This window comes from Vombatus ursinus, unplaced genomic scaffold (genome assembly GCF_900497805.2).
Source record: "Vombatus ursinus unplaced genomic scaffold, bare-nosed wombat genome assembly UNPS02014775.1, whole genome shotgun sequence".
In the NCBI taxonomy this organism is placed as follows: domain Eukaryota; kingdom Metazoa; phylum Chordata; class Mammalia; order Diprotodontia; family Vombatidae; genus Vombatus; species Vombatus ursinus.
The window spans coordinates 17,969,611-17,995,362 of record NW_020954553.1 but is presented as its reverse complement, the minus strand read 5'-3'; the positions used below and the strand labels follow the sequence as shown (position 1 = coordinate 17,995,362).

Sequence of the window (25,752 nt, the reverse complement as noted above, 5' to 3'; positions counted from 1 at the left end):
AGTCTATGTTTAATTAATTGCTTAATTAATGTTTATTTTGGGGGTGGGTGGGCTGGATTTGTGATTTCATCTAAAAAGGGACCTCTCAGTGAAGAAATTTTCCTGCCACCACAGATAGTACCATCTCTTCAATTCATGATCTTAGTTGCCTGAGGCACTGAGAGGTAAAATACCTTGCCAGCAGCCACCCAGCCATGTTTGTTGGAGGTAGAACTTGAATCCAGGTCTTCCTAACTCCAAGGTTACCTCTTCACTACACCAGGTTGTCTCTCATTGAATAAGATTGAATTGAATTCCTACTGCCACCATCCTAGTATAAGCACATCCACTTGGACTATTAAAGTAGCTTCCTAATAGATGACCTTGACTATTTTGTCTCTTCTAATCAATATTGGTTATTTTTGGCAAAATAATCTTTCAAAGGCAAGGAGGCAATAGACAGAATATTGTTTTGGGAGAAACACAAGCTGGCTAGTTTAGCTTGAACATGCACGAAAGGGAGGGAGTAGTAGTATGTAATCAGCCTGGACAGATAGGCTGGCGCCAGATTGTGACGAGTTTGAAATGCCAGAGGAGTTTGTATCATAACCAAAAGGCAAGGGGAGCCCTCAAGCATCTTAAGTAAAGAAAGTGATATAGTCTTACCTGTACTCTAGAAATATTAATTGGGCAGCTGTTGGAAAATGGTTTGGAAAAGGGAGATAAAGGATATAGAGAGACCAATTAGGAAGTTATAGCAAAAATTCAAGCAAGAGGTGATGAGGGCTTTGATCATGGTGCTAGGAAGACTGGAACTGTTGCTCCAAGACATAAAGGTCCATATGTTATCTAAACTATGAATTCCTTCCTTCACTCCCCTCCTTTCCCAAGCGTTAGCAAAATGCTCTGCAAACTGTGGTAATTTGATGAATTATTTTTTTTTGGATTTATTATCTTATCTAGTAAGAAGGGTTAGTCAACTGTGTAGAAAGCTACTGCGCAGTTAAGATAGATATTTAAGATAGATAACAGTGAAAAAAGATAATTGGATTTAACAGTTAAAGGGTCATTGGTAATCATTGAGAGAACAGTGTGTTTACGCCTCTGTTTTTATGAACATGACAACTGGTTTGAGTGGATGTTTGTGTTTGTAATCACTGAAGCTGTAGTAATAAGCTGGACATAAAGTGGGTTGTGTCTTCATCTGTAAAATGGAGCTAATGCTTATACTGCCTACCTCATAGACTTGTAAGGAAAGCGCTATGTGAACCTGAAAGTGCTATTTAAATAGAATAGAGCTGTGTGAAAGTGGAATGGGCAGGAAGGGGAGGTTGTGGGTTCCCCTTTGTTGGAGGTCTTCAGTTGGAGGCTAGATAAGGGATTGTTGTTGAGAGAATCCTGTTCAGTTAATGGTTAAACTAAGTGATTTGATGATTCTCTGGGAACTACTTCTCTTGAGGTAATGTGGCCTAGCACAGTACACATCCTGTCGAATATGAAACCAGCAAGATCATTATTTCAATGAGAGCAGGATGGTGTCCGTATGTGTACTAGAAGAGTCTGGTAAACATTTTTGTGTGAGCCTGAGAATTCTTACATATATAGTAGGTTTGAGTGGACATCCGTGAGTGTGTGTCTGAATATGTGCCAACCAGAGTGAGATGTCTGTGGAGTTGTTTGAAAGCAATGGCAGAGTAGTCACCTATGGGTGTGTGCATACATGTATGTATAAGGTAATCATGCTGCCCATGGAAGATATATATGTCCACAGGTTACCTATGTGAAGCTTAGGGTAGACAGATATAGATATCGCTAGATTCTTTCCAACTCCTCTCTAAGGGAGACTGCAGACTGAAATTCCTACCGTGAGGGGAGCAAGACAAGGGACTTGAGGCTGCCTGCTTTGTTCTCCACTCTCCAAGAGAGGGGTAGCAGACTCGAACTATGTCTGTTTGCCCTCCTTAAATGTTGCTTGTCTAAGTATATGATTTTAGGTTTAAAACAAAAACTACTTTCCTGATAGCTTTTAAGTGAGGAGGGTTACCCCAAACTTATACCCACAGACTTAACTCCTTCCTACTAAATCCTAGTTACACAAAAACCATCACAAATACTGAATAGTGACTAAACCTATTTATTGAAATATATAGGAAACAGCATTCAGAGAAGTTATACAACTTAGAATATACTAGAAGATATGTAGAGTGAATGACCTCTTTAGCTTGGCGTGAGATGAGATCTCAGCTCAACCAAGAGAGAGGTCCTGATCTCACCCAAAGGGAAAATTCCTGAAGTGTCTGAGGAGGTAAGTTGGTAATCATGGAAATATTAAGAAGATGGCTGTCATTTCCAAAGTCTTTCTTTCTCTCCATGTCTCTCCCCGAAGAAAGTCTAGAACCAAGCATATCTTCTCAAAGAAGGAAAAAGAGTGTTTCTTCCCAGTTTTCACATCAGCTCTTCCCTTTACATATTACTTTACACTTAGCATTCTCTCCAGCAGTTTGGAGTCACTCATCTACAGGATGTGAAGCATCCCAAGGTTGGCTTGTGTGCCTTGTGTGAATTTGTGTTTGTGTGTATGCTGGAGCTGACTTGAATGGCTGTGTATATGTGATGGGCATACATGGAACAGGCTCATGTTTACATCAGGGTGTGTTTTGTGTGCACCAGATGAGCCTCAGGTACGAGGAGGCACAGCAAACAGTACAACTGGGCCAATAGAGGAAGAGGATGAAGAGGAATTAGCTCCTGTTTTTATTTCCTTGGCATTCCGGGCCCAATCTAATGAAGCTGTCAGAATCTTTTGTGGTCCTGAGACAGAGATGGTGCGTTCAAGGCAGGCTGACCCCAGTGCTGGTCCTCTTGTGGTGCTTGGGCACAGAATAAGAGCCCAGTATGCCCCACCTAGCCGAATCCAGCTGCAGAATGATTTGGACACTAACGATAAAATCCAAAAGGCTTTGGCTATCCAGCAAGCATTAGTAGAGGTAGGGGGTAAGAGATCTCCCCTCTTCATTCTTGCTCCTTCCCTAACCTCCCCTTCTCCATTCTAACTCTGTTTTACCCAGCTCCCTTTTACTTCTCTTTCTTGTTTTCCTGAGTACCATACCTGTGGTCTGACTATCTTTTCTCCCTTCTGAATATCACTGGCACAGACCTTCTTCTTAACATTCAATGACCTCTTCCCCTTCTTCACTGGCACTATCCTTTACCTGTCCTAGACTATTTCCACTTGGCCCCACCCATACTGCCTCCTGACTCCTTTATCTGCATGGTCCCACTACTCCTATTCCCCTTTCTGTAGTGGTAGTGCATTGGGCACAGAAGTGACTGTGTCCCACAACCTCCCATTGCTTGCATTGTGTCCAGGATATGTTGCTGGAAGTGAATAAGTTCTGTCAGGATCACAGATGGCTCAGGAGCATCCATCAGTTTCTGAAGAAGTGGGGACCCCAGAAGTTGAAGCTCATGCAGAGCTGGCCTGCTGCAAGATATACGAAGCTCATCACTGAGCTGGAATCCTGGCAGAGCCAAGTGAGTGAGGTGCCCACCATGTTGCTCACTGAAAATCTCCTACTGCATATCAATTGTAACTGTGTTCAGACAGACATCGGTGAGTTTTCTTCCTCCCTTGTTTCTCTACTGTATTATTACCTCATCTTTTCTCTTTTTACCTCTTCCCTTCCCTGGCCTCTTTGCCCTACCTCATTCTTCTCCAGTCTTTTCCTCCTTTCCTTTTCCCTTCTAACCTCCTTCTCCTCCCTACCTTCTTCACTTACGTTTCACTCCCTTCCTCTTTTCACTCTTGATCTCTTCTACTGTTCCCTCTCCTCTATCTCTATCCTTCTCCCCAGTCTCCTCCCTATTGCCACCTAACCTACTTGGACTATCAGTAGCACTCTATCTTTTTCCTTTCTTTGTCCCCACTACGCACTGTACACCACAAATCCAATTCAATTCAATAACCTTTTTAAAAGCTCCTACTATTTGTGAGGAACCATGTTAGATATGAGGAATATAGAACACACTAACAGGCCTATAACCTCAAGAAACTTATATTTTATTGGTGGGAAATACCATGTACATAGAGAAGAGCAATAATTATTGGTGGTGGTAGTGGATTAGAAGTAGATGTCTTTCTTGTAAATTCTCACTCCAGGTAAATTGAAAAGTATTTGGTGTGCAGGGTGGGGAAGAAGGCTCTCATGTAAGCATTAGCAAAGAATCCAAAAAAGGGACTTGTAGTGGTAATGCAGCACACCCACATTAGCCGATCTGGCTTGCATTTGGCTTGATTCAAGGGACTTATCTTTGATATGACTATGGGCTTTTGATTCATCTTATAATATTAATCCCTTTCTGTTTGTAATCCCATAAACCAAGTTGAGGTGACTTGAGGATATATCATCATAAAATATCTCCTAATTATTTGTTATCCCCTCAAGGGAAATCATTATTTCCGCCACCTCCTATCTCACTGAAGCTGAATGAGTCTCTCATTTTCTATCCAAACTCATTTTCTACCCCAAATCTCCTAACTGCCATCTGCATTGCTAACATTAACCACGCAACAAGGATTATCGGCAATAATACTAAGTGGCTACCAGTTTTCTTTGATAATTATAATAATAATAATAATAATAAAAATAACTAGTATTTATATAGAGCTTTAAAGTTTGCAAAGCACTACAAATTTTTCATTTGATCCTCACAACAACCCTGGGAGGTAGGTACTATTAATATCCCCATTTTACAGATCAGGAAACTGTGGCAGATAGAGGTAAAGTGACTTGCTCAAGATTACATAGCTAGGAAGTGTGTGAGTCTGGATTTGAACTCAGGTCTTTCTGACTCCAAATCTCAGCAGTCTGTCTACTGCACCACCTAGCTATCTCTTTCTAAAGGATAGTATGTAATAGCAATGAAAGAACAATGAGCATAGGGGTGGGGGGAGATCAAGGTGAAATCTTACCAATCATCCCTTTCAATAAGGCAGTGTCTCTGTGCAAGAGCAAACATCAGTAGTCACAAAAGTAGTAGCAGGGGCCTGTTAGAGTCTTTGCAGGGGAGAGCAAAGAAACCCAAACCTTCAGATCCAGCTTAGTGCTTTACCTTAGAATGTCCGGGAAAATGGAGAACAGAAAATTGAAAATAAGATAGAAGAGGCTGTTGCACCATTGAGAGAGAAAATCAGAGACTTGGAAAAAAACTTTACCCAGAAGTACCCACCAGTGAAATTTTTATCAGAAAAGGATCGAAAAAGAATTTTGAAAAAGAAACGTGGAACATTAGATCGGCCATGAAAACTTTGAACTAATTAACCATGATGTTATAGCCCCTCTACATTGAAGTGGACCAGATTTATCATCTAGCATCTCCTGCTTCTCCTCCAAACTACATGTACAATCCTGTCAAGACATTGAAGACCAACACAATTGGGACACAAAATATGTTGGAGTTGGCAAAACATGTTGGAGCATGTCTTCTTCTGACCTCCACCTCGGAAGTATATGGAGATCCAGAAGTCCATGAAGGTTACTGGGGCCATGTAAATCCAATAGGACCTAGAGCCTGTTATGATGAAGGAAAGCGTGTGATGGAGACCATGTGTTATGCCTACATGAAGCAGAAAGGGGTTGAAGTGCGAGTTGTTGGAATATTCAATACTTTTGGGCCACTGATGCATATGAATGACAGCCGAGTTGTCAATAACTTCATTTTGCAAGCTCTCCAAGGGGAGGCTCTCATAGTATACGGTTCTAAGTCTCAGACTCAAGCATTCCAGTATGTCAGTGACCTAGTAAATGGACTTGTGGCCTTAATGAATAGCAAGGTTAATGGCCCTGTCAACTTGGGGAACCCAGAAGAACACACAATTCTAGAATTTGCTCAGTTAATTAAAAACCTTGTTGGTAGTGGTAGTGAAATTTCACTTTCTCGCAGAAGCCCAGGATGACCCACAGAGAAGAGAGCCAGCTATCCAAAAGGCCAAGCTAGTGCTGGAGTGGGAGCCTGTGGTCCCTTTGGAAGAAGGCTTAAATAAGGTAACTCGCTACTTCCGTAAAGAACTTGAGTACCAAGCATATAATCAATACATACCCAAACTGAAACCCACAAGGATAAAAAAGGCTGAACACAACATAATTGAAGGAAGGATTTGCTTCTCTGGACAAGAGAATTCCCTCTCTTACATTTGACAGGATGTAATTTTTTTTCCTTTTCCTTTTTTTTTTTTTTAAAGAAATACTTAAACAGGTGTCATGAAGAACAAACTTGAATTTCATTCTGAAGCTTGCTTTAAGGAAATGGATGTGCCTAAACCCTCCCCCAACACACACACACACACACACACACACACACACACACACACACAAAACTGCAAATCTTGCCTTGAACTTTTTGAAATCTGTCTTTTTATATACAAATAGAATAGAAACATTTTTGAGTATTTTCAAGTTTTTTATCTTGCTGTGAGATCCTTTGTTGTTGACTGTCACTGACAGTTTTATTTACTGGTTTCTTTGTGAAGCTGAAAAGGAAGATAAATGGAATGGAAAATGCCAATTTTATTTATAAAATATGGGTCCCATAGTTATACTATGCATAAGAAATGAAGTTTAGCAGGATAGTCAGGCAAGTAAAATGCTGAGATTGAGTCTGCAGGAGTATATATGAGAATTCTGTTTGAAACCTTTATGTTTCTTTGGATTCAGAAAATTTTCAAAGTTTTAGTTTTAGTTGCTCACTTGAATTGGAGATATTTTCATTGATTATCATGGATAAGGATATTTTAAGTCACTATTGTGTTGTGCTGTGTGCTCTGGGAAGAATGAAAGTTATTGTATTATTGGTTGACAGTAGTTGAATATGCTATTTTAATAAAATATTATAACTTAAAACTAAAAAATAATACTAAACACATGAAGGATCTCAGAGGAGTCAATGAACAGATAAAGAGCTTACATAGAGCACTCAACTAGTCTGTCAGCTCTTCCCTATATCTAATAGGAGCCAAACTTAGGGTTTCTAATGGAGTAGGACCCTGCTTTTCCAGCTCCTGAAGTTCCTGTCTCCCACAGGATGATAAACAGCCCTTTCCAGACTCATACTGCTACCTTGTGGTTTAGGTTCCCCATCCCCCTGTCTGATCAGTGTGGTATCAATTGATCAATGTCTTTTGGTACAACATTATCTATATGGTTAACTGAAATAGTAGCAGAAGCAGCAATACCTTTCAGAGTGTAGTGAAAAGTAGAGAAGCATAAATCCAGAAAACCAACTGAGTGTTCAGCTCTGGAAAGTCCACATAGTGCCAAGATGAAGGACGACATCTTAACTCCACCTCTTGAGCTAGTTTCCTCCCTCTTCCACTGTTTTCCCCAGAGATCTTTAGAAAATGTCCCAGAAGCTATGGCTTATAGATTCTGTGGAAGCATCTTTCATCTCCATGATCATAGCAACATAGGTTTCCATACTCCCTGCCTCCTGGGGTTGTTGTGAGGAAAGCACTTTGCAAATCTTACGATGCTCTATAAATGTAAGTTATCGTGATCATAGACACTTCTAATGACCTTTCCATGATGTGTTTTGACTGAATTTCTCTTTTCTCCTTGTCCTTCTAAACTTGATAATATGCAGTTATAGATGGAATTGTGTAGAGAAATGGGCTAGAAGAGGAAAAGGAATGTGTTAGGAAAAAGAATCTGGAGACAGGAATGGCAGCAGTAAAAAGAGGACTGCTTGCTGGGGTTAAATTTGCAGTGATGTCTGAACCCAAAGAGCCAGCTCCAGGGCTAGTAATGAGGTCAGGAAGATCTATCCTTCAACTTGTGGTTTAAGGGCATTTTAATAAAGAGTGCAAGATGAAATGCCCTCTGAACTCACACTCAAAAGACCTCATGTCCTGGGAAACTGACAGAGAGTCAGTGAAACCTGAGACCCAGAGCTGGATCCTTGGCATCTTTTACAACTTCCCGTAGATTCTGGGATTCATTTGGCACCTCAGTGGCTGGCTCCTACTGCTGCTACCCCATAGGAAGGTGTGTCAGCATCCTTACTAAGACCTGGAGGCTTCAGTCTCCTTTACTTGACTATCGCCTCAGGAACATAAGTGTTTCTCATTTAGCAAGGTGCTGATAGATACACAGTTATAGACCAGAGTTCAAAGGCTAAAAAATGTCCTTTTTTGGTGTGAGGAGTACTTAGGCATTAACATTATCCAAGTTGGAAACCACTGAGTGGAGGAACCAGCATGCAAGATCCAGCTCTCTTTTGGCTTTACCAACAACCATTTGGTTCTACATTCCTCTCCTCCTCTGCTTAAGTCCAGGCTATTCATAGCTGATTCACCTCCAAAGGCCAAACTGAGTTGTTCCCCTCAATATTTTTCTGCTTCTTTTCCCACCTTTCCCTTCCATCTATCCTCTCCTCCACTTTTCCTCAACTTCTCTACTTCTCCCATCCACCCCACCATCCTTTCCCTAAATAACTCATTTCTCTGAGACCTGCCTCTTTCTAGCCTGCTTTTTTCTCCAGTGACACAGTTGGCTGATGTCAAGAAGGACATCCTGGCTCATTTGAAGAGTGTGAGATACAATCAAAGTCAAGAACTCATAAAAGAACTCTCAGAGTTTATACAAGTCCTCCAAAACATCAGTGCTGACATCCAGACCATTGCCAGGTGCTCTCAGAAGGTGGGCATATGGGGATATGATTCATAACCCAAAGACCTTCCAGGCTAGTGAGAAAGGCTCTGTCCCTGGCTAAATGGAACCTTGCTCCGATAGTGGTGTCCTTAAACAAGGCGAGTTCTTCATTTGGTGGTGGAAATGTAGATCCTGTTCCTTACCCTTTTATGAGACTGTTCCATGGGTTGGGGTCTAGAAGGTACTACTTTGTAGCAGTTAGGAAAGCAGGTAGGGAGTTCCTACTGAAGAAGAGGAACAGAGGAGGGGAGGGTGGAGTGTTGGAGCTGGCTGGAGAGGGCATAGGTCCTGATACTGAGTTGCTTGCAGCTGACAGAGGCCAATGAAAAAAGTGAAGACTTAGAAGAACGAGTAGAATATGTGCTTGCTCTCAGTAACCTTGTCCGATCCCACTTTGGCAAATTAACCTATGAGGATGAGGAACTGGAGATTGCGGTGAGAAAGGTGCTGGGCAGGGACTCTTCCCAGAGTTTGTCCTCTCCATTCCTTAGAGAAACATGGGATAGAATATGGGTTCCTCAGTGTCCTCTAGTCCCCCTCATCCATCTCCCTCCCTCCCCATTTTTTCCTTTCCCCTTCCCTACCTTGTCTCCCCTCAGGGCTCCCTGTGCCTCATTTCCTCCTGTTCTGGGTCTGTAGCTGCTAGATGTGTGGGAGACCTTCCTCTTTGAGCGGCTCCAGGCCTCTGAGTTCCTACTCAGCAAGCAGAGCACCTTGGTGCCCCAGCTTAAGGAGATGATAGCAGCTGCCCTGGAAGAAATGGAAGACCTGAGCATACAGGCTGTCTCAGGCCCCTTCATTGACCCCACCCAGGAGCAGCGCAGTATTCAGCGCCAGCTTATCAACATGGAGCGTACATATGTCTCTATTTCTGTCCGCCTTGCTGAGCTGCACCATGCCTATGTCATCCTAAGTGGTACAGAGTCCATTCCTTCTACTGTAATTCCCCTTGTCTCCCTCTCTCTGTCTCTATCTGTCTCTGTCTCTCTCTCTGTCTCTGTCTCTGTCTCTCTCTGTCTCTCTGTCTCTCTGTCTCTCTCTCTCTCTCTGTCTCTCTCTCTCTCTCTCTCTGTCTCTCTCTCTCTCTCTCTCTCACATACCCCTTCCCTGGGGAGAGTCAGGGGCCCAGAAGTACTTTCTTCCACTGCAGGGGATGAGAAGCCAGTGCCACTGCCTCAGAGAGGGCTCCAACCCATTTTACTTCAACAGCGTATCTGGCGTCTCTTTAGTCTGGTCAGTGAGCAAATTGCTGAATGGAAGTGTCTGGCTTTTAGTAAGGTATGGGTAGTTTTCATTCTAGGAATGTTCTATTTTCCACCCCTCCTCTGATTCAGTCTCCATCCATGTCCTCAACCAACTCCATCCACTCATAGTACAATTCTCACCATTGCCCTACCCCTGCCCCTGCCCCTGCCCTGGCCCAACTCCTGTTTCAGCCCAGACAATGGGTGATTGATTGATTTATTAGTAGTCAAGGTCTGGTGGGACCTGCTGACACGACATATCATCCTCCTTAGTTCAGCACCTCTTTCGCCTGGGAAAAGACAGATCACTGGTTGACAGAGGCTGCCAAGCTAAGCAGGTTATTCTTGGTGGCTAATCCTATAATACAAGCCTGTATGCACCTGCTGAAGGAATTTCGGAGCTATTTGCCAGTGCTGTCTATGTTGGACAACCCCCAATTGCAAGGCAGTGGCTGGCAGGCCATTTTTCGAGGTGGGAGAGAGGGTCAGGGGGTGGAGGAACAGTGATGTCCTGGTCACCTGCTCAGTTTTCTTTCAATTCTAGGGTTTGATCCCTTTCCTTCTCCTCTGGTTTGCTTCTGTCACTGCCCACTGGATATGGTGCCCTTTCTTTCCCCTAGTATATCCTAAGGTATCCCCCTGCTTCTTCAAGTTTATATCTCTACCCACATCCTCTCTGCCTGGTAGATGGGGCATCCCTCAAAGATCAGCTTTCCCCATGTGTTTCTTCCCTGTAGGAGAGAGCTGAGCAGGCTAGAGCCTGGGTGGTACCTCTGACCTACTCTCCTCCTTTCTCTCTCTAGCCATGGGGGCAGGCTGTCCTGAAAACATTGAACTTGTGACCTTGGGCCAGCTGCTTTCCTACCCCCTGCTAGAATACCGAAACCGAATCTCTCAGGTAGGACTGAGTTTAGGTTTGGAATAGAGATGGGGGTGGAGGTGAACAGTGCTTAAGCTGGAGAAAATCAAAGCTAGCTTGTGAAGTCTCTAAATGATTAAGTTCATAGAAAGCTCTGTAAATATGTGGGCCTCCCTTTGAAGATATGGGTAGAAAAAAAAAGCAGTATATTAGGAGCCAAGCAAGATGGGCTCATTAAGAATAAGAATAAGAACACTAATCTCATATCCTTTTCTGATAAAGTTATTAATTTGGTAGATCAGAGGAATGCCATAGTCCCAGTGTTTGTTAATTTCAGCAAAGCATTTATAAATTGTCACTTGATATTAATTCATTGGAAAAAATAATTGTAACACAAGGCTTTCTGGTTATCCCTCTGGGATAAGATAGCAGAATAAGAGGTTGAAGACAATGTAGTCAGATAATGAGATGTAAGCTGGTTAAACAATTGCATTCAAGGAATGTTGATTAATAGTGCAGTGTCAACCCAAATGAGATCTTCAATAGAGTGTACAGGAAATCTGTCCTTAGCCCTATTCTACTCCATATTATCAATATTTAGATCCAGATAAAGAAGGCTTATTTATAAAAATTTAAGATGACATAAAGCTGAGAGGAATAGCTAGGACATTATTTGGATGACAGAATAATAATGGTGATAAAAATGTAAGCTATATATTGCACCTTAATGTTTATAAAAGCCTTTTCCACCCACTATCTCATTTTATCCTCACAGTAGCCCATGTTGTCAGGGCAAGGGTTATTATCTACATTTTGTAAAATAAGAGACAGATCTTCAAGGTCTTCTGACTTCTGGCGTCCTGTCCACCATTGGAATACTAAACTAAAAATATCTAGGCAAATTTTAGCAGGGATAAACATAAAGTTATATGTGTAGGTTCAAAAAATAAATTGCGTAAGTAAAAGGTGGAGGTCATTTCCCTATGAAAAGTAATGATGTCTGCTTTGAATATGTTGAATTTCAGATGAATATGGGACATCTAGTAGGAGATATTGGACAAAAGCTCAGGAAACAGACTAGAGCTAGAGATAGATATACATATATAGATCTGTATATAGATACAGCTTATCAAAAAGTATAATACAATCTTAGACTATGTTAATAGAGATATAGTGTCCTAAGGGAGTGCTTTGGTAAATTTGTCCTAATTAGACCACATTCGGAATACTGTATTCGTTTCTCAGTACAACCTTTTAGGAGGTCCGTTGGCAAATTGAAGTATGTCCAGATGAGAGCAACTAGGAAGGTGAAGGGACATACAGGAAGTTCTGTTGGAAGAACTAGAGATGTTTGGTTTGAAGAAGAGAATATTTAGAGATGACAAACCAGCTTTTTTCAAATTTTTGAAAGATGTAATAGGGAATACAGGACAAATTTGTTCTGCATGTCCAGGAGTATAGACCTAAAAGCAACAGGTGGAAGTTATAGTGATTCAAATATCAGCCTCTTTAGGAAGAATTTCCCTGACAGTCAAGGCTGTCATTAGAAAGGGCTGTTTTATAAAGTAATGAGCTTCCTGTTACAAGATGTATCTCAGCAAAGCCTTGAATAATAACAGTCTGTATTGTAGAGAAGAGGCCTTCATTGGGAATGAGGTTGGGCTAGATGGTTTTAAGACCACTTTCAATGCTGAGCTCCTGTGATTCCAGATCTGGCTGAGTGAGAATGAACACCACCAAACTCAGCAGAGCCTACAGAAGCTACAACAGACTTGGGAGGGCCGACAGCTCCGTCTTCTCAACTTTATCCTTTGTGTGCCCTATGAGCCCCCTTCCTCAGAGCTCTCCAAAAGACATTCGCACAGCCGGGCCCAACTTCAGCAGTTAGAGATGGTGGCCAAGGACAGCGGTACCTATATCTTGTCTGGTAATGCTTAGCATTCCCTAACCCTGCAGTTGTCCTGACCAGGACATAGTCTCAACTTTGTCACATCCTTTAACAGGGAGCTCACTACCTTATAAAGCAGTCCATTCCATGGATAGATAGCTGTGATTGTTAGGAAATTCTTCCTAAGAAGACTGAAATTTGCAATAGGTAGATATGTGTCTATCTGTTGCTTCTAGTTTTTTCCCTCCAGGACCAAACAGAACATATTTCACTCTTGCTCACTCTCTGTCATTCCTGCTGTGGTAATGCATGGGTCTTTTCTCCAAGATTCTAGGAAGTTCTGTTACAGGACCATGCCACACTTTTTTGTTCTCCATTTTCTGCACTAATTTCTACCTTCTAGACATGACTTTTAAAAATATGTTGGCTAATTATTTCCTTGTGTATTAGCATCAATCTTTTTGGACAACTCCACCTTTCCTTCCCTTCTCCTCTCCCCCCCACCATTTTTCTTTGAGTCTTCAGAATTTCATTTTTCTGAACTTCTCATACCTTCTGGGTGGACTTTCCCAGTAAAATTTTAGATTATGGGATCCTATTTGTCCTTTCTCTAAACTCTTTGAAATCTTTTGCCCCAAAATCTAGCCTGCCTTTCAGACTATACTCAGCTTTCCTTTCCCTCTAGAACATGAATTCTAATATGTAATGGTAATTTCCGTCTACTTCTTACTGATATGCCTTTCATTTCTACTTTTGCAAAAAACTCTTCCTTTTTAATTGGAATCAGGCCCAGAATGAGAGATTCTTTCATTGGTTCCCCCCACACTGGAAGGGTAAAATTATCATTAAGGATAACTTCATTGTCATGTATTAACTTACATATTAACTTCTGCTTTTGGCACAGAGATCTCTTGCAGATATCTGGGCAACTGAAGTTGCCCATCATTACTGTAATCATGCCGCTGTTCCAGGTTTGTGAGTTCTTTTCCTAACTCTTTACCTCTTTCCTCTTTTTGTCTAGGCAGTCTCTAGTATATTCCAATAATAATGTTGCTTCTTTGTCTGCTTCCATTTGGTATTGAAAGGAAAAAGATCAATAACCAATGTCTTGAGTGCTTTGCTTTATATTGCCTTGCTAATCTTTTATCAGTCATAATCATTAGGATAATTAATAATAATAATTAGAATTATAACTAAATCATTACAAAGTGTATATCTTAAGCATGTGACCATAATAATCATGCCTGTATATTAATCTTTATATTAAAATGATAAATGAAGAAATCCTCATCAAAGGGCTAATTGAGACATCATGGAAATAACAAAGTTAGGATGTCATAAAGTTAGCACATAGTGACCTGCAAAATGCAATCTTGCATGAATCAGCTTCTGGAGGACTTTACTGCACCATAGATGAATCAAGAGACCTATAAATAACAGTGAATTTTATATCTTGGGGTCTCAGACTGTACTGGGCAGACTGTAGATCCCGCCTTTGTTTCTCTTAATAAAGGTTGTTTTTTTTTTTTGTCCAGAAAGGCTTTCCAGTTTCTTTTTAACAGTATTCATGTAAACACTCTCCACAGTTTGTTGACCCTTGAGTTTTTGGATTTCCTCATATGGACCTCTGTGTGTGTGTGTGTGTGTATATGTGTGTGTGTGTGTGTGTGTGCATGTGTGTGTATAAAAAAAACTCTCCTGTTCCAGTTTCCTTTGCTTGTCCTGTTCCTGTTGAATAATATATACCCATCAAGAAACATATTCCAATCATAGGCTCCATCACACCAAGTTTCAGTGATATAGATGATATCAAATTTGCCTTATTCATTGATTCAAAGAAGCATTTATTAAATGCCTGCTTTGTGCAGGTAACTGTACTGATTGACATCATAACTGTACTGATTGACATCACTATGTTGGTGTTAAGGTACAGTGTATCTGACTGTGACTGATTAGACCAATACAACCTTGGAATGCTCTACCACAAGTTGGGCACAAATGGTCCATATGAACTTTTGGGGTGGAGATGTTCCTAAATTTGCGTATCTCATGTTTCTTTTGAGCTACTGCAATTGTACTTCGCTCTGATGTGGGCACGCCATGCTGGGTGATCCTTTGCCAGCATCTTCCATGTCATGCCGTTGATTCCAAACCTCTTCAGAGAGACCTTCACAGTAGAGTTACCTCATTTCTTTTGACCACCATGGGAGTGCCTTTCTTGCCTGAGTTCTCCATAAAATAGTCTTTTTGGAAAACGTGTGTTTGGCATTTGAATGATGTGGCCAACCCACTGCAGTTGCACTCTGTGCAGTAGAGTTTGAATGCTTGGCAGTTTATCTCAAAAAAGAAATTCAGTGTCTGTTTCCTTCTCTTGCCTAGTGGTCTTCAGAATCTTCCTAAGACAATTCAAATGGAAACAATTCAGTTTCTTGGCATGGTGCTGGTATACGGTCCAGGTTTCACAGGCATACAGTAATGAAGTCAGCACAATGGCTCTGTAGATCTTCAGTTTAGTAGGCAGTCTAATACCTCTTCCCTCCCACACTTTCCTTCAGAGCCTCCCAAACACTGAGCTAGCCCAGGCAATGCATGCTTCAATGTATACATCTCTCCAAAGTATACTGCTAAGGTCAATGAACTTATACACAGTATTCAGAACTTCTCCATTTGCTATAACTTATGGTTCTACATATGAATGCTGTGTTGCTGGCTGGTGGAGAACCTCAGCTTTCTTGGTGTTAATTGTTAGCCAAAATTAGCACAAGCAGCGGATAATCGATTTGTACTTTATTGCATCTCAGCTTCAGGGGCTGCATAAGTGCACAGTCATCTGCAAACAAAAAATCCTGCGCCAACGCTCCCTCTATTTTTGGCTTGTAGCCTTTTCAAGTTAAATTCTTTACCATAAATGTGGTAGCTGACCTTAATCCTATTTTCGTCCTCATTGAAGGCATTCGTAACGTTGCTGAAAACATCATGCTAAAAAGTGTGAGAACAAGCACACGGCCTTGCTTCACTCCATTGGTGATTGGAAAAGCACAAGAGCATTATCTATTATCTAGAACATAGGGAAGCATGCTGTCATGAAATTGATGTACAATACTCTGGGCAACCAAATTTTGACATATTTTTCCAACTGTACTAGGTTTTAGGGAGAGATCTAATGTCTAAGTTAGACACTATTCCTGCTCAGGATGCTCATGGTATAATAGAGGTCAAGGAAATAAATGAAAAAAAAAAAGTGAAGGAAGGTAGTCTAGCCATACCAGATCTCAAACTGTATTATGAAGCAGTAATTATCAAAACCATCTGGTACTAGCTAAGAAATAGTGGTGGATCAGTGGAAAAAATTAAGAAGTACACAATACACATGCACAAATAGCCATAATACAAAATAGTCCATGAGAAGAGTAGTAGAGGTGCAAATTCTGTTCAGTTTGAAGAGGGCAAGATTATTTTAATTATTTTACAGGGTGAGGGAGGGGCGGTAATCAGGGACTACTTAACGTAGAAGGTAGTATTTGAGTTGGACTTTAAAACATAGGAATTTCATACCTTTCACCTAACTATGTGATTCAATAGCATTTGTGAAAGTTTAGCATAGAGATTACAAAATTCTACTGTTCTTATTGTCTGTTGACTATAAAAATATTTTATTTAGTTTAACAAAATACTTCTTTGAAATCCTTTAACTAGGTATATCTTATGTACATGTCAAAATCATACAAGATTCCTTGAAAGATGTAACAACAGAGACTATTTTGTTCTATAACTCTCATTAATAAAAAAATTCCTGAAATAGGAGAATGTATACTCAAAAAAGTGCTTATGACTATCTTGGAAGATGTTTATCACAGTCTAAAAGGAAGAGGGATTTTCTACAAGATAGGGGTTCCCAACTTTTTTGGTCTCTTTTTGCCCCTTAACTTTAAAAAACAATTTCCCCCAATTACACATTAAAATAATTTTTACATTTTTATAAAGTTTTGAGTTCCAAATTCCATCCATCCCCCCTCCCCGAGACAGTAAGCAATCCTGTATAGGTTACACATGTGTAATCATGTAAAACATTTAGATATTAGTCATTTTGTACAAGAAGACTTGAACAAAAAAAGAAAGGAAGAGAAGTGGAGAGAAAGAAGAAAGGAAGGAAGGAAATGAAAACAGTATGTTTCAGTCTGTATTCAGACAATATCAGTTCTTTCTCTGGAGGCAGATAGCATGTTTCATCATGAGTCCTTTGGGATGTTTAAATGTCCTTTAAATATTTGGTAGAATTCACTTGTGAATCCATCTGGCCCTGGGGATTTTTTCTTAGGAAGTTCCTTGATGGCTTGTTCAATTTCTTTTTCTAAGATGGGGTTGTTTAAGTATTGTATTTCTAATTCTGTTAATCTGGGTAATTTATATTTTTGTATGTATTTATCCATTTCACTTAGATTGTCAAATTTTTTGGCATATAATTGGGAAAATAGCTCCTAATAATTTTTTTTAAATTTCCTCTTTATTGATGGTGAATTCACTCCTTTCATTTTTGGTACTGATGATTTGGTTTTCTTCTTTCCTTTTAAAATCAGATTAACCAATGGTTTGTCTATTTTATTGTTTTTCCCCAAAAAAACCTAGCTTTTAGTTTTATTTATTAGTTCAATGATTTTCTCAACTTTCAACTTTATTAATCTCTCCTTTGATTTTCAGGATTTCCAATTTGTTGTTTAATTGAAAATTTTTTATTAGTTATTTTTCTAGTTTTTTAAGTTCCATGTCCAATTTATTGCTCTGCTTTTTCTCTGTTTTATTGATGTAAGCAATTAGAAATTTTCACCTAAGTACCTCTTTGACTGCATCCCATAAATTTTGGTATGTTGTCTCATTGTCATTCTCTTTAATGAAATTATCAATTGTTTCTATGATTTGTTCTTTGACCCACTTATTTTTTAGAATTAGATTATTTAGTTTTTACTTAATTTTAATGTATCTTTTTATTGCTCACTATTGAATGTAATTTTTACTGCATTATGATTTGAAAAGGATGAATTTACTATTTCTGCTTTTCTGGATTTGGTTGTTTTTATACCCTAATACATGGTCAGTTTTTGTGTAGGTGCCATGTACTGCTGAGAAAAAGGTATGTTCCTTTCTATTCTCATTCAGTTTTTTCCAGAGATCTATCATGTCTGAATTTTCCAGAATTCTGTTCACCTCCTTGACTTCTTTCTTGTTTATTTTTTGGTTAGTTTTAATCTAGTTCTGAGAAGGGAAAATTGAGATCCCCCACTAGTATAGTTTTATTGTTTATTTCCTCCTGTAACTTATTCAACTTCTTAAAAAATTAGATGCTATACCATTTCATGCATACATATTTAGTATTGATAATACTTCATTGTCTGTGGTACCTTTCAGCAAGATATAGTTTCCTTCTTTATCTTTTTTAATTAGATCTATTTTTGCTTTTGCTTTGTCTGAGATCATGATTGCCATCCCTGCTTTTTTTTTTTTTTTTGCTTCAATTGAAGCATAATAGATTCTGCTGCAGCCCCTTACCTTTACTCTGTGTGCATCTCTGTGCTTCAGATGTGTTTTTTGTGAACAACATATTGTAGGATTCTGGTTTGTAATCCATTCTGTTATCTACTTCTGTTTTATGGGTGAGTTTATCCAATTCACATTTATATTATGATAACCAACTGTATTTCCCTCTATCCTATTTTTCCCATGTTTACCCTTCTCTCTTTCTTACCTTCACTCTGTCATTCCTCACAAGTGTTTAATTTCTGACCACCACCTCCCCTAATCTGCCTTCCCTTCTATCATCCCCTTCCCTTTTCTCTTTCCCCCATCTCTTTTTACTTTTTTATAGGGTTCTTGCTCTATAGATTTCTGTATCCAACTGAATGTGTATGTTATTCCCTCTTTGAATCAATTCTTATGAGAGTAAGATTCAAGCTTTGCCAACCTCCCCCCCATCTTCCCCTCCATTGTAATAACTCTTTCATGCCTCTTTTATGTGAGATAATTTACCTCATTCTGTCTCCCCCCTCTTGTTCTCCCAATGTAATCTTCTTTCTCACCCACTCATTTTTTTTGTATCATCCCATCAAAGTCACCTTATATCCATACCCTCTGAAAATGTATGCTCCTTAAGAGTTATAAATATTATCTTGCCATGTAAGAATATAAACAGTTTAACTAAACTTACTGAATCTCTTATATTTTCTCTTTCATGTTTCTTTTTTTTTAACCTCTTCATGTTTTCCTTGAGCCTTTTATTTGAAGATCAAATTTTTTATTCAACTCTGGTCTTTTAATTAGGAGTGCTTGAAAGTCCTCTATTTCATTAAATATCAATTTTCCCCTTGAAGGATTATACTCAGTTTTGCTGGGTAGGTGATTCTTGGTTATAATTCTCACTCCTTTGCCTTCCAGAATATCATATTTCAAGCCCTCTAGTTCTTTAATATGGAAGCTGCTAAATCCTGTGTTATCCTGACTGTGGCTTTGTATTTGATTGAGAAAAAACTGAGAATCTTGATTCATAGAAATAAGTTATCATAAATGGAATTAAAATTTTGTGAATACTTTTAGTAAGAGTGGGCTATGCTTCTCTAAATTACCCCAAAAAGGTTGTGTCTTAATTGATGAAAAATCAATTCAGAGCTTTATGGTGAAGTTTCACTCAATACAGAGTGAACAAAGAAAAGAAAACCCAGTGAACAATTGAAGCTATGTAACATGTTAAAGGTTCTTCCCACAACAGCCAAAAATTGACTTTTGGAGGCAGAAGCAGCTGCCATACACTATAGAATCATGAGGAGGAATTATGAAGGCTTCCAGGTGAAAAGACATTTAATACTGGACAGAAGAAGATGACAAGTCCTGACAGTGAGTGACTTCTTGCTGGGGAAAGAATATAAAAGCAATCATAAGTATGACTAATTTGAGAGGTATCCTGTTTTCTTAGAACCTATTATCTAGAATGACTAGCCTCCTGAGACTTAACACCTGATGATTACTGCCCTCTTCCTGTGATTCATGAATGGTTCTTTGATTTAGAGTTAAAAATTACCTTAGAGGTCATTTAATAGACATATTTAGAGTTCAGACCTTAGAAGTTATCTAGTCAAACCCCTCATTTTAAAGAAGAGGGAATTGAGGTTCAGAGAGGTTAGGTGACTTTCCCAAGGCCATCTAGACAGTGACAGGGTTAGGATTCAGATCTGGGTCTTATGATTCCAAATTTAGTACTCCTTTAATTATACTATCATATTGCCAGACAGAATCTAGAAAATGTCTTCAAGGATTATAAAATTCTACACAGGAACCTAAAATCTTAGATGGTGTTTTTATCATTGCCATCATTTGAATATATGAAGAGAAAGGAAGATAGGGAAAATGAACAGCTTGCTAAGAAGATTATGCTCAAGAAAAGAATTTGGATTTCTAAATGATGGCTTAAGCTGAACTCTTGGATAAGGAAAGGAGTGTATGAGGGCTGAAATAATATAGTCGTCTGAAGACTTGCAGAATCAAAATAAAGATGACTTTAAACTGAAAACAGAGGAGAAACTACCTAATACCTAAACCACATACTGTGGACAGTAGCAAGTATGATAAAGGAAGAATAGCAATGGAAGTGTCCAGTAGAATGGAAGAAACAATATCTAGAAAGAGGAGTGGTAATAATTATCATTGTCTTAGATGTTTCTACAAAGATTATTTACAGAAATGTGCAGGTATAGGTAGTAAAGTGAAATTGAGATCTTAACACAAGATAATTGTGATCAAGAAAGTCTTAGGTATCATTGAAATGGGATATTTAGTCATCCCTGGAATATGGCAATGGAAGGCTATACTTCATTCAAAAGGAATAGAGTAAATAAAAGACATGGTGAGGTAATATTGTTTATCAGCATAATAAACTATGTAGAAATCCATGAACTAGACTATGGAATAATGGTGAAAAGGATTTATATGTGGATCAAAGGAGAGGGATACGGAAGTGATATTCTGGTGGAATTAGGATACAGGCCTCCTGGCCTGTAGAAAGTAGAATAAATGGACGATAAGTTTCAGAAACACATCCCAAGCTGACATGGAAGCAGAATATTGTAGTGATAGGACACTAGTTTATCCTGGAATTTTATATGCTAAAATTAAATCAGCCAAGAAATTATTGATTTACCTTGCTGATAATTTTATCCTTCATGAAGGAGAGTAAGGAAACTGCTACTCTAGATCTGATTTTGTCCAAGCACTTTCCTTCAACTGCTTTTTCCTCAGCCACACATAGTATTGGAATCTAAAAAAGAACTAAGAAACTAATGGAATATAAATAAAACTATAAAAAAAAGTAGGAACTGGTTGCTAAAATAGGATTCTCCTTGAAAGTGACCAGTCTGTCTCGTGGTTCCTGACAGATAAGAAGAGAAACAACAGTCATAGTCTGATGTGGACACTACACTTGAGGATAGTTTAGAGAAAAGTTGGCATAAGATTCTGTAAGGGAAATTAGTTCAGAAGGATAGAAGGCTCTTATCAATTCAATTGTGGTGACACAGATGGAATTTATGATAATGAGAAGAAAAGGGAGAATTAAAGAAACTTCTTAACTACATAGATCTCTCCTGTATCAACTCATTTATATAAGATAGACTCAAGGGCAGTCAACTGAGAATGAATACCAAACCGTTACACGTTTCTATAAGGAAGTCGGGAACAATAAATGCCATTGTCTGGATTCATGGGCCTTTGCTTGGATCAAGCTCCACTCTGTGCTCCTGAATGTTGTGTGCAGGCCCTGACTAGTCTTGAGTGTGGTGGCCAAGACTAGGCCACTCTTTAAGGTGCTCCAATTCTGCTCCAGTGCTGGGCTCTGCATAAGGCTTTCCCTCCATAAGCGGTTCTTGGGATTGTCTTTTATGTTAGGTTCTTCCCAGGGTCCATCCCCCGTGCTACTGGACTCAGAAGTTACCTCAGGACTGTGCCTACTTCTTGCCACAGGGCTCCCTGGCCACCTACCACCTTAGATTTCACTGTTGCCCTCCCTTCTTGCTGCTGGGCAAAGGGGCTAATCATGTGCTAGGTTCTTCCCAGGGCTTCCTTCTTGCCTCAGGGTTCTGGGCTGCCCTGTTTTGGGCTCTGCTGAGGCTCATCCTTCCTACAGCTGAGTTCTGGGGTTGTCCCTAGGCAGGGCTCCTGCCAAAGGGTTTCCAGGGCTAACTTTTGTCTAGGGACTTTCTTCTGCTAATGTGCTCAAGAGCTATCCCTTCCCTCATTGCAATCCTTGGTCTCCAGGTTTCTCTGTGCCATGCTTTCTACCCACCCCAGTGAGTCTGTAGGATTCCAGTGGTCCTTCTGTGCTTGTGTAGAAGAGCCTACAAGTGATTTCTCCTTATTTCTTTTAAAACTAGTACATTGTAAAGCTTTACTGGGATGTTTGTAGGGGGTCTGGGTCCCTTTAGGTCCTGGGAAGTTTCCATCGTCCTACCTTAAGTAACATTCCTAAAGCACAAGTCAAACCATGTCACTTTCTAATTCAATAAGCTCCAGAAACTTGCTTCTGCTTCTAGGACAGAATATTCTGTTTCCATCATTGACATTTAAAGCCCTTCACAGTCTAGTTTAAGCCTCTCTTTTCAGACTTATATTTCTCCCCTTCATGCATGTACTCTACAGTTCAACCAACTGACTTGCTGTTCTTCACACATGTCATTCCATCTCCTGTTTCCATTCTCTTGCACAGGCTATCCCTCATGTTTGGTTTGTCTTTTTTCACCTTTTGACTCATGAAAGTATCATTAACCATTTATGTCTCAGATTGTTTCTATGAGTGAGAGAAAGCAAGTGAAAGATGAAATGACTGAGGAAATAAAGGTTCGATCTTCTGCACATATTGATTTATTAAGCAGTGCATGGTGTTGCCACAGCTTAGGCTTAGACCCCAAATACGGGGGGAGACAGACTTTTATACATTAAAAACAGTCAGATAAGACCAATTAATTAAAAGGAAATAATACAACATTAGGTGATCTGATTTCAATTGGATGAAAGATTAGGGACTGTCCAAGTTGGGAGGAGGAGAATGAACAGGTGCAATTACCTAAAATCAGAAAAGGAGTTGTGCCTTTGGAACTCCCCCTAAGTGTCTGTAAACAATCAAAGGGACATGGAAACAATAACTGATGGATCAGTACAGGGCCAGTTTTCAGATAAGATATATGGGTTGCTTGAGATGTACAATTGTGAGAAAACTCTTTGTATCAGTCTTTGGGTCTGACTAAGTTTCTGGTCAACATAACCCAAGTCCTTACTTAAGGATCTCTAAACAGTAGGTAGAGGTGATCCAGTTTCCCAGGCACATAGGCCTAGGTTCAAACAGTGCAAGCAGTGCAATTCCCACAATTGAATAGTTTTCTGACAAGATAGAAATTGGACTAGACCCATAATTGAACAGAAAAGGAACTGAGCCAACTCCCCTCCAGAACTGAGTCACAAGATGGAGTCAATGTGGTTAACTCAAGTCCCACAATTAATCACTTGCTGCCCTAAGCCCCTCAATTCCTTCAGTTATAGCCCAGCACTTGTAACTCTTTTTTTTCCCTCAGTCACACTCATCATTGAAACTTGAAAAAGAATGAAAAAACTTAGGGAATATAAATTTTTAAAAAACGATAAAAATAATACAGAGTAGATTTTATGGAATCTGAGGCCCCCAAAGGTTCTCAGTTCTCCCATCCTTTTATCCACTTCATCAAAAACCAGCCACAGATGGTATAATTGACACTGCTCCTGGGTGAGGGTGAATTTTCTATGCACTTGAAATCTGGGTTTTCTTTCCAAACCCATTCTTCTTCCCCACTTTCTAGTAGCCCAGTGTCTCCCATATTCCTCCAAGGGACAAGCTAGAGAAAGGGGTGGCTCTGGGAAGAATGGGGACCTTAACTGTCCTTTGCCCAAACTTCTGTACTTTATTTTGTTTCTAGATATCAGTAGCCTGCAAGACGGAATTCAAGAAAGCCTGCAGATACTACTCAAAATCTTGAACTCCCATTATGCTAGGAATATCCAGGATCAAGCCCAGGAATGGGTGGCCATCTTTCAGGGCCTACGTGAGTGCTGAGGGGTCCACAGAGAGAGAGGGGCATTAAGAGATATAGGGGAATGAAAAGGTGTGTGTGTGTGTGTGTGTGTGTGTGTGTGTGTGTGTGTGTGTGTGTGTGTGTGTATGTGTGTAAGGGGATTGGGGTAAGATGAGAGAGTAAGAGCTCTTGAGGGAAGGAGGAGGATGTAAGGCAGTAAGAGGCCTAGAAAGATATCTGAGACTGTAAGAGATGAGGTTCTATGGACACAGCTCCCATGTTATGGACCACAGGGACTGATCCATCAGCTTCAGTTTTTGGTTCCATCAACCATTAAAGAGAAGCTGTGCTATAACCAGAGAAGGGTAATCAATGTAGGGGCATGTCTTATTTTCATCACTACTGCCAAATGAAAGGAAAGAAGGGTATATGGTAAGGAAAAACCTGGATAAGAAGTTGGTTTCAGAGAAGGGGATTTTGCTTTCTGAGTCAATGTAAAAGACGGAATAATGGGCTCTTGGCCAGAGATTAAGTACATCAGAGGAGGACCAGAAAGAATATATTTGTCTAGAAACTATCTGCCTAATCAAGAGGGCTTTAAGCTTTAAAAACAGAAGGGAGATGGGAGAAAAATATTCAGATATAGCAGATAAACCAGATTCCACAAAGAGTAGCAGCTGTGACATAATAATAACTAATATATATACACACACACACATATATAGTATATAGATAGCATGTATAACTTACTATGTGCCAAACACTGTGCGAAACACTTTACAAACATTATCTCATATGATCCTCATAATAACCCAGGTGCTATTATTATCCCCATTTTACAGTTGAGAAAATTGAGGCAGTTAAAGGTTAAGTGACTTGCCCAGGGCCCTGCAGCTAGTAAGTGTCTGAGATTAGTTGTGAACTCAGGTCTTCCTGACTCTATCCACTGCACCAGGTAGAGGACATGAAAAGAAAAATCAGAAGCAAAAATATTCACAGAAAGCAATGATGGGGAATAGGGGCAGAAGTGATATCCATGGATTCAGCTGTCTATATAAAAATGAAGAGAGTATGAGTAATAAGCAGGATGAGTTAGAACTCTTGACATAAGATTAATACCTTGGTAGTAAATGTGCCCCTATAGTTAATACACTGAAATTTGGTGGGATGCTTGTCATGACTAGAATAACAGTGGGAAAATATATCTTTGTTTAGAAGGATTGGATCAAGATAGGGTTGGGTAGGGGTGGCATTTCATGTCATAAAACTATTTACTGGTAAGGAAGCCTACAAACTAGAGTGAAGAAACGTAATTGAGAACATTTGGTTGACACTCAAAGGATGGAAGAAACAGATGATTGATATTTTGGTGAAGAATCTGTTACCACGGCCAAAGTACGTATGTCTGTCTGAATGCATGAAGAGTTCCTAATGTAAACCATGAAGTTGGCACAGAGGCCGGATATAGTTTAGTGTTGGGGGAATTAAACTTACTTTCTGGACACTAGATATATCTTTCTTCAGATAGCAGTTGTCTGATAAAGTTTTGACTTGGCGATTTCTTCTCTCAGAGGAGGTATTATTCACTGCCTGATTCTGAAAAGTGACAAATTGGTTGGTGAAATAGAAAGAATAGGAACTTCAGAGGGAAGTGACTATGCAATCTATGTTTGTGATGGAAAATTCCAGTCAGTCTGAAATGAACTCTAGATCTTGGAGAATTTTAACAAGTTCATTAAAAAGATAGATATGCCACAACACAGTATTCTACAGGTAAAATCAAATCAAGAAGAATAGGCCAGGGACAGCTAGGTGGCACAGTGGATAGAGCTCTGGCCTTGGAGTCAGGAAGATCTGAGTTCAAATCTGGTCTCAGACACATAACACTTATTAGCTGTGTGACCCTGGGCAAGTCACTTAATCCTGAATGCCTCACCAAAAAGCAAAAAAAGAAGAAGAAGAAGAAGAAGAAGAAGAAGAAGAAGAAGAAGAAGAAGAA

At 39.7% G+C, this 25,752-nt stretch overlaps 1 protein-coding gene across 1 annotated transcript in view; it reads left to right on the top strand.

Annotated features, from left to right (window-relative positions):
• DNHD1 (dynein heavy chain domain 1) overlaps positions 1-25,752 on the top strand; it is a 128,802-nt gene that overhangs the window by 48,341 nt on the left and 54,709 nt on the right. Inside the window, 9 exon segments of the mRNA XM_027864476.1 lie at positions 2,650-2,966; positions 3,349-3,592; positions 8,515-8,672; positions 8,994-9,600; positions 9,835-9,962; positions 10,202-10,400; positions 10,732-10,826; positions 12,498-12,714; positions 23,658-23,783. Coding sequence (XP_027720277.1) covers positions 2,650-2,966; positions 3,349-3,592; positions 8,515-8,672; positions 8,994-9,600; positions 9,835-9,962; positions 10,202-10,400; positions 10,732-10,826; positions 12,498-12,714; positions 23,658-23,783 — 2,091 coding nt within the window.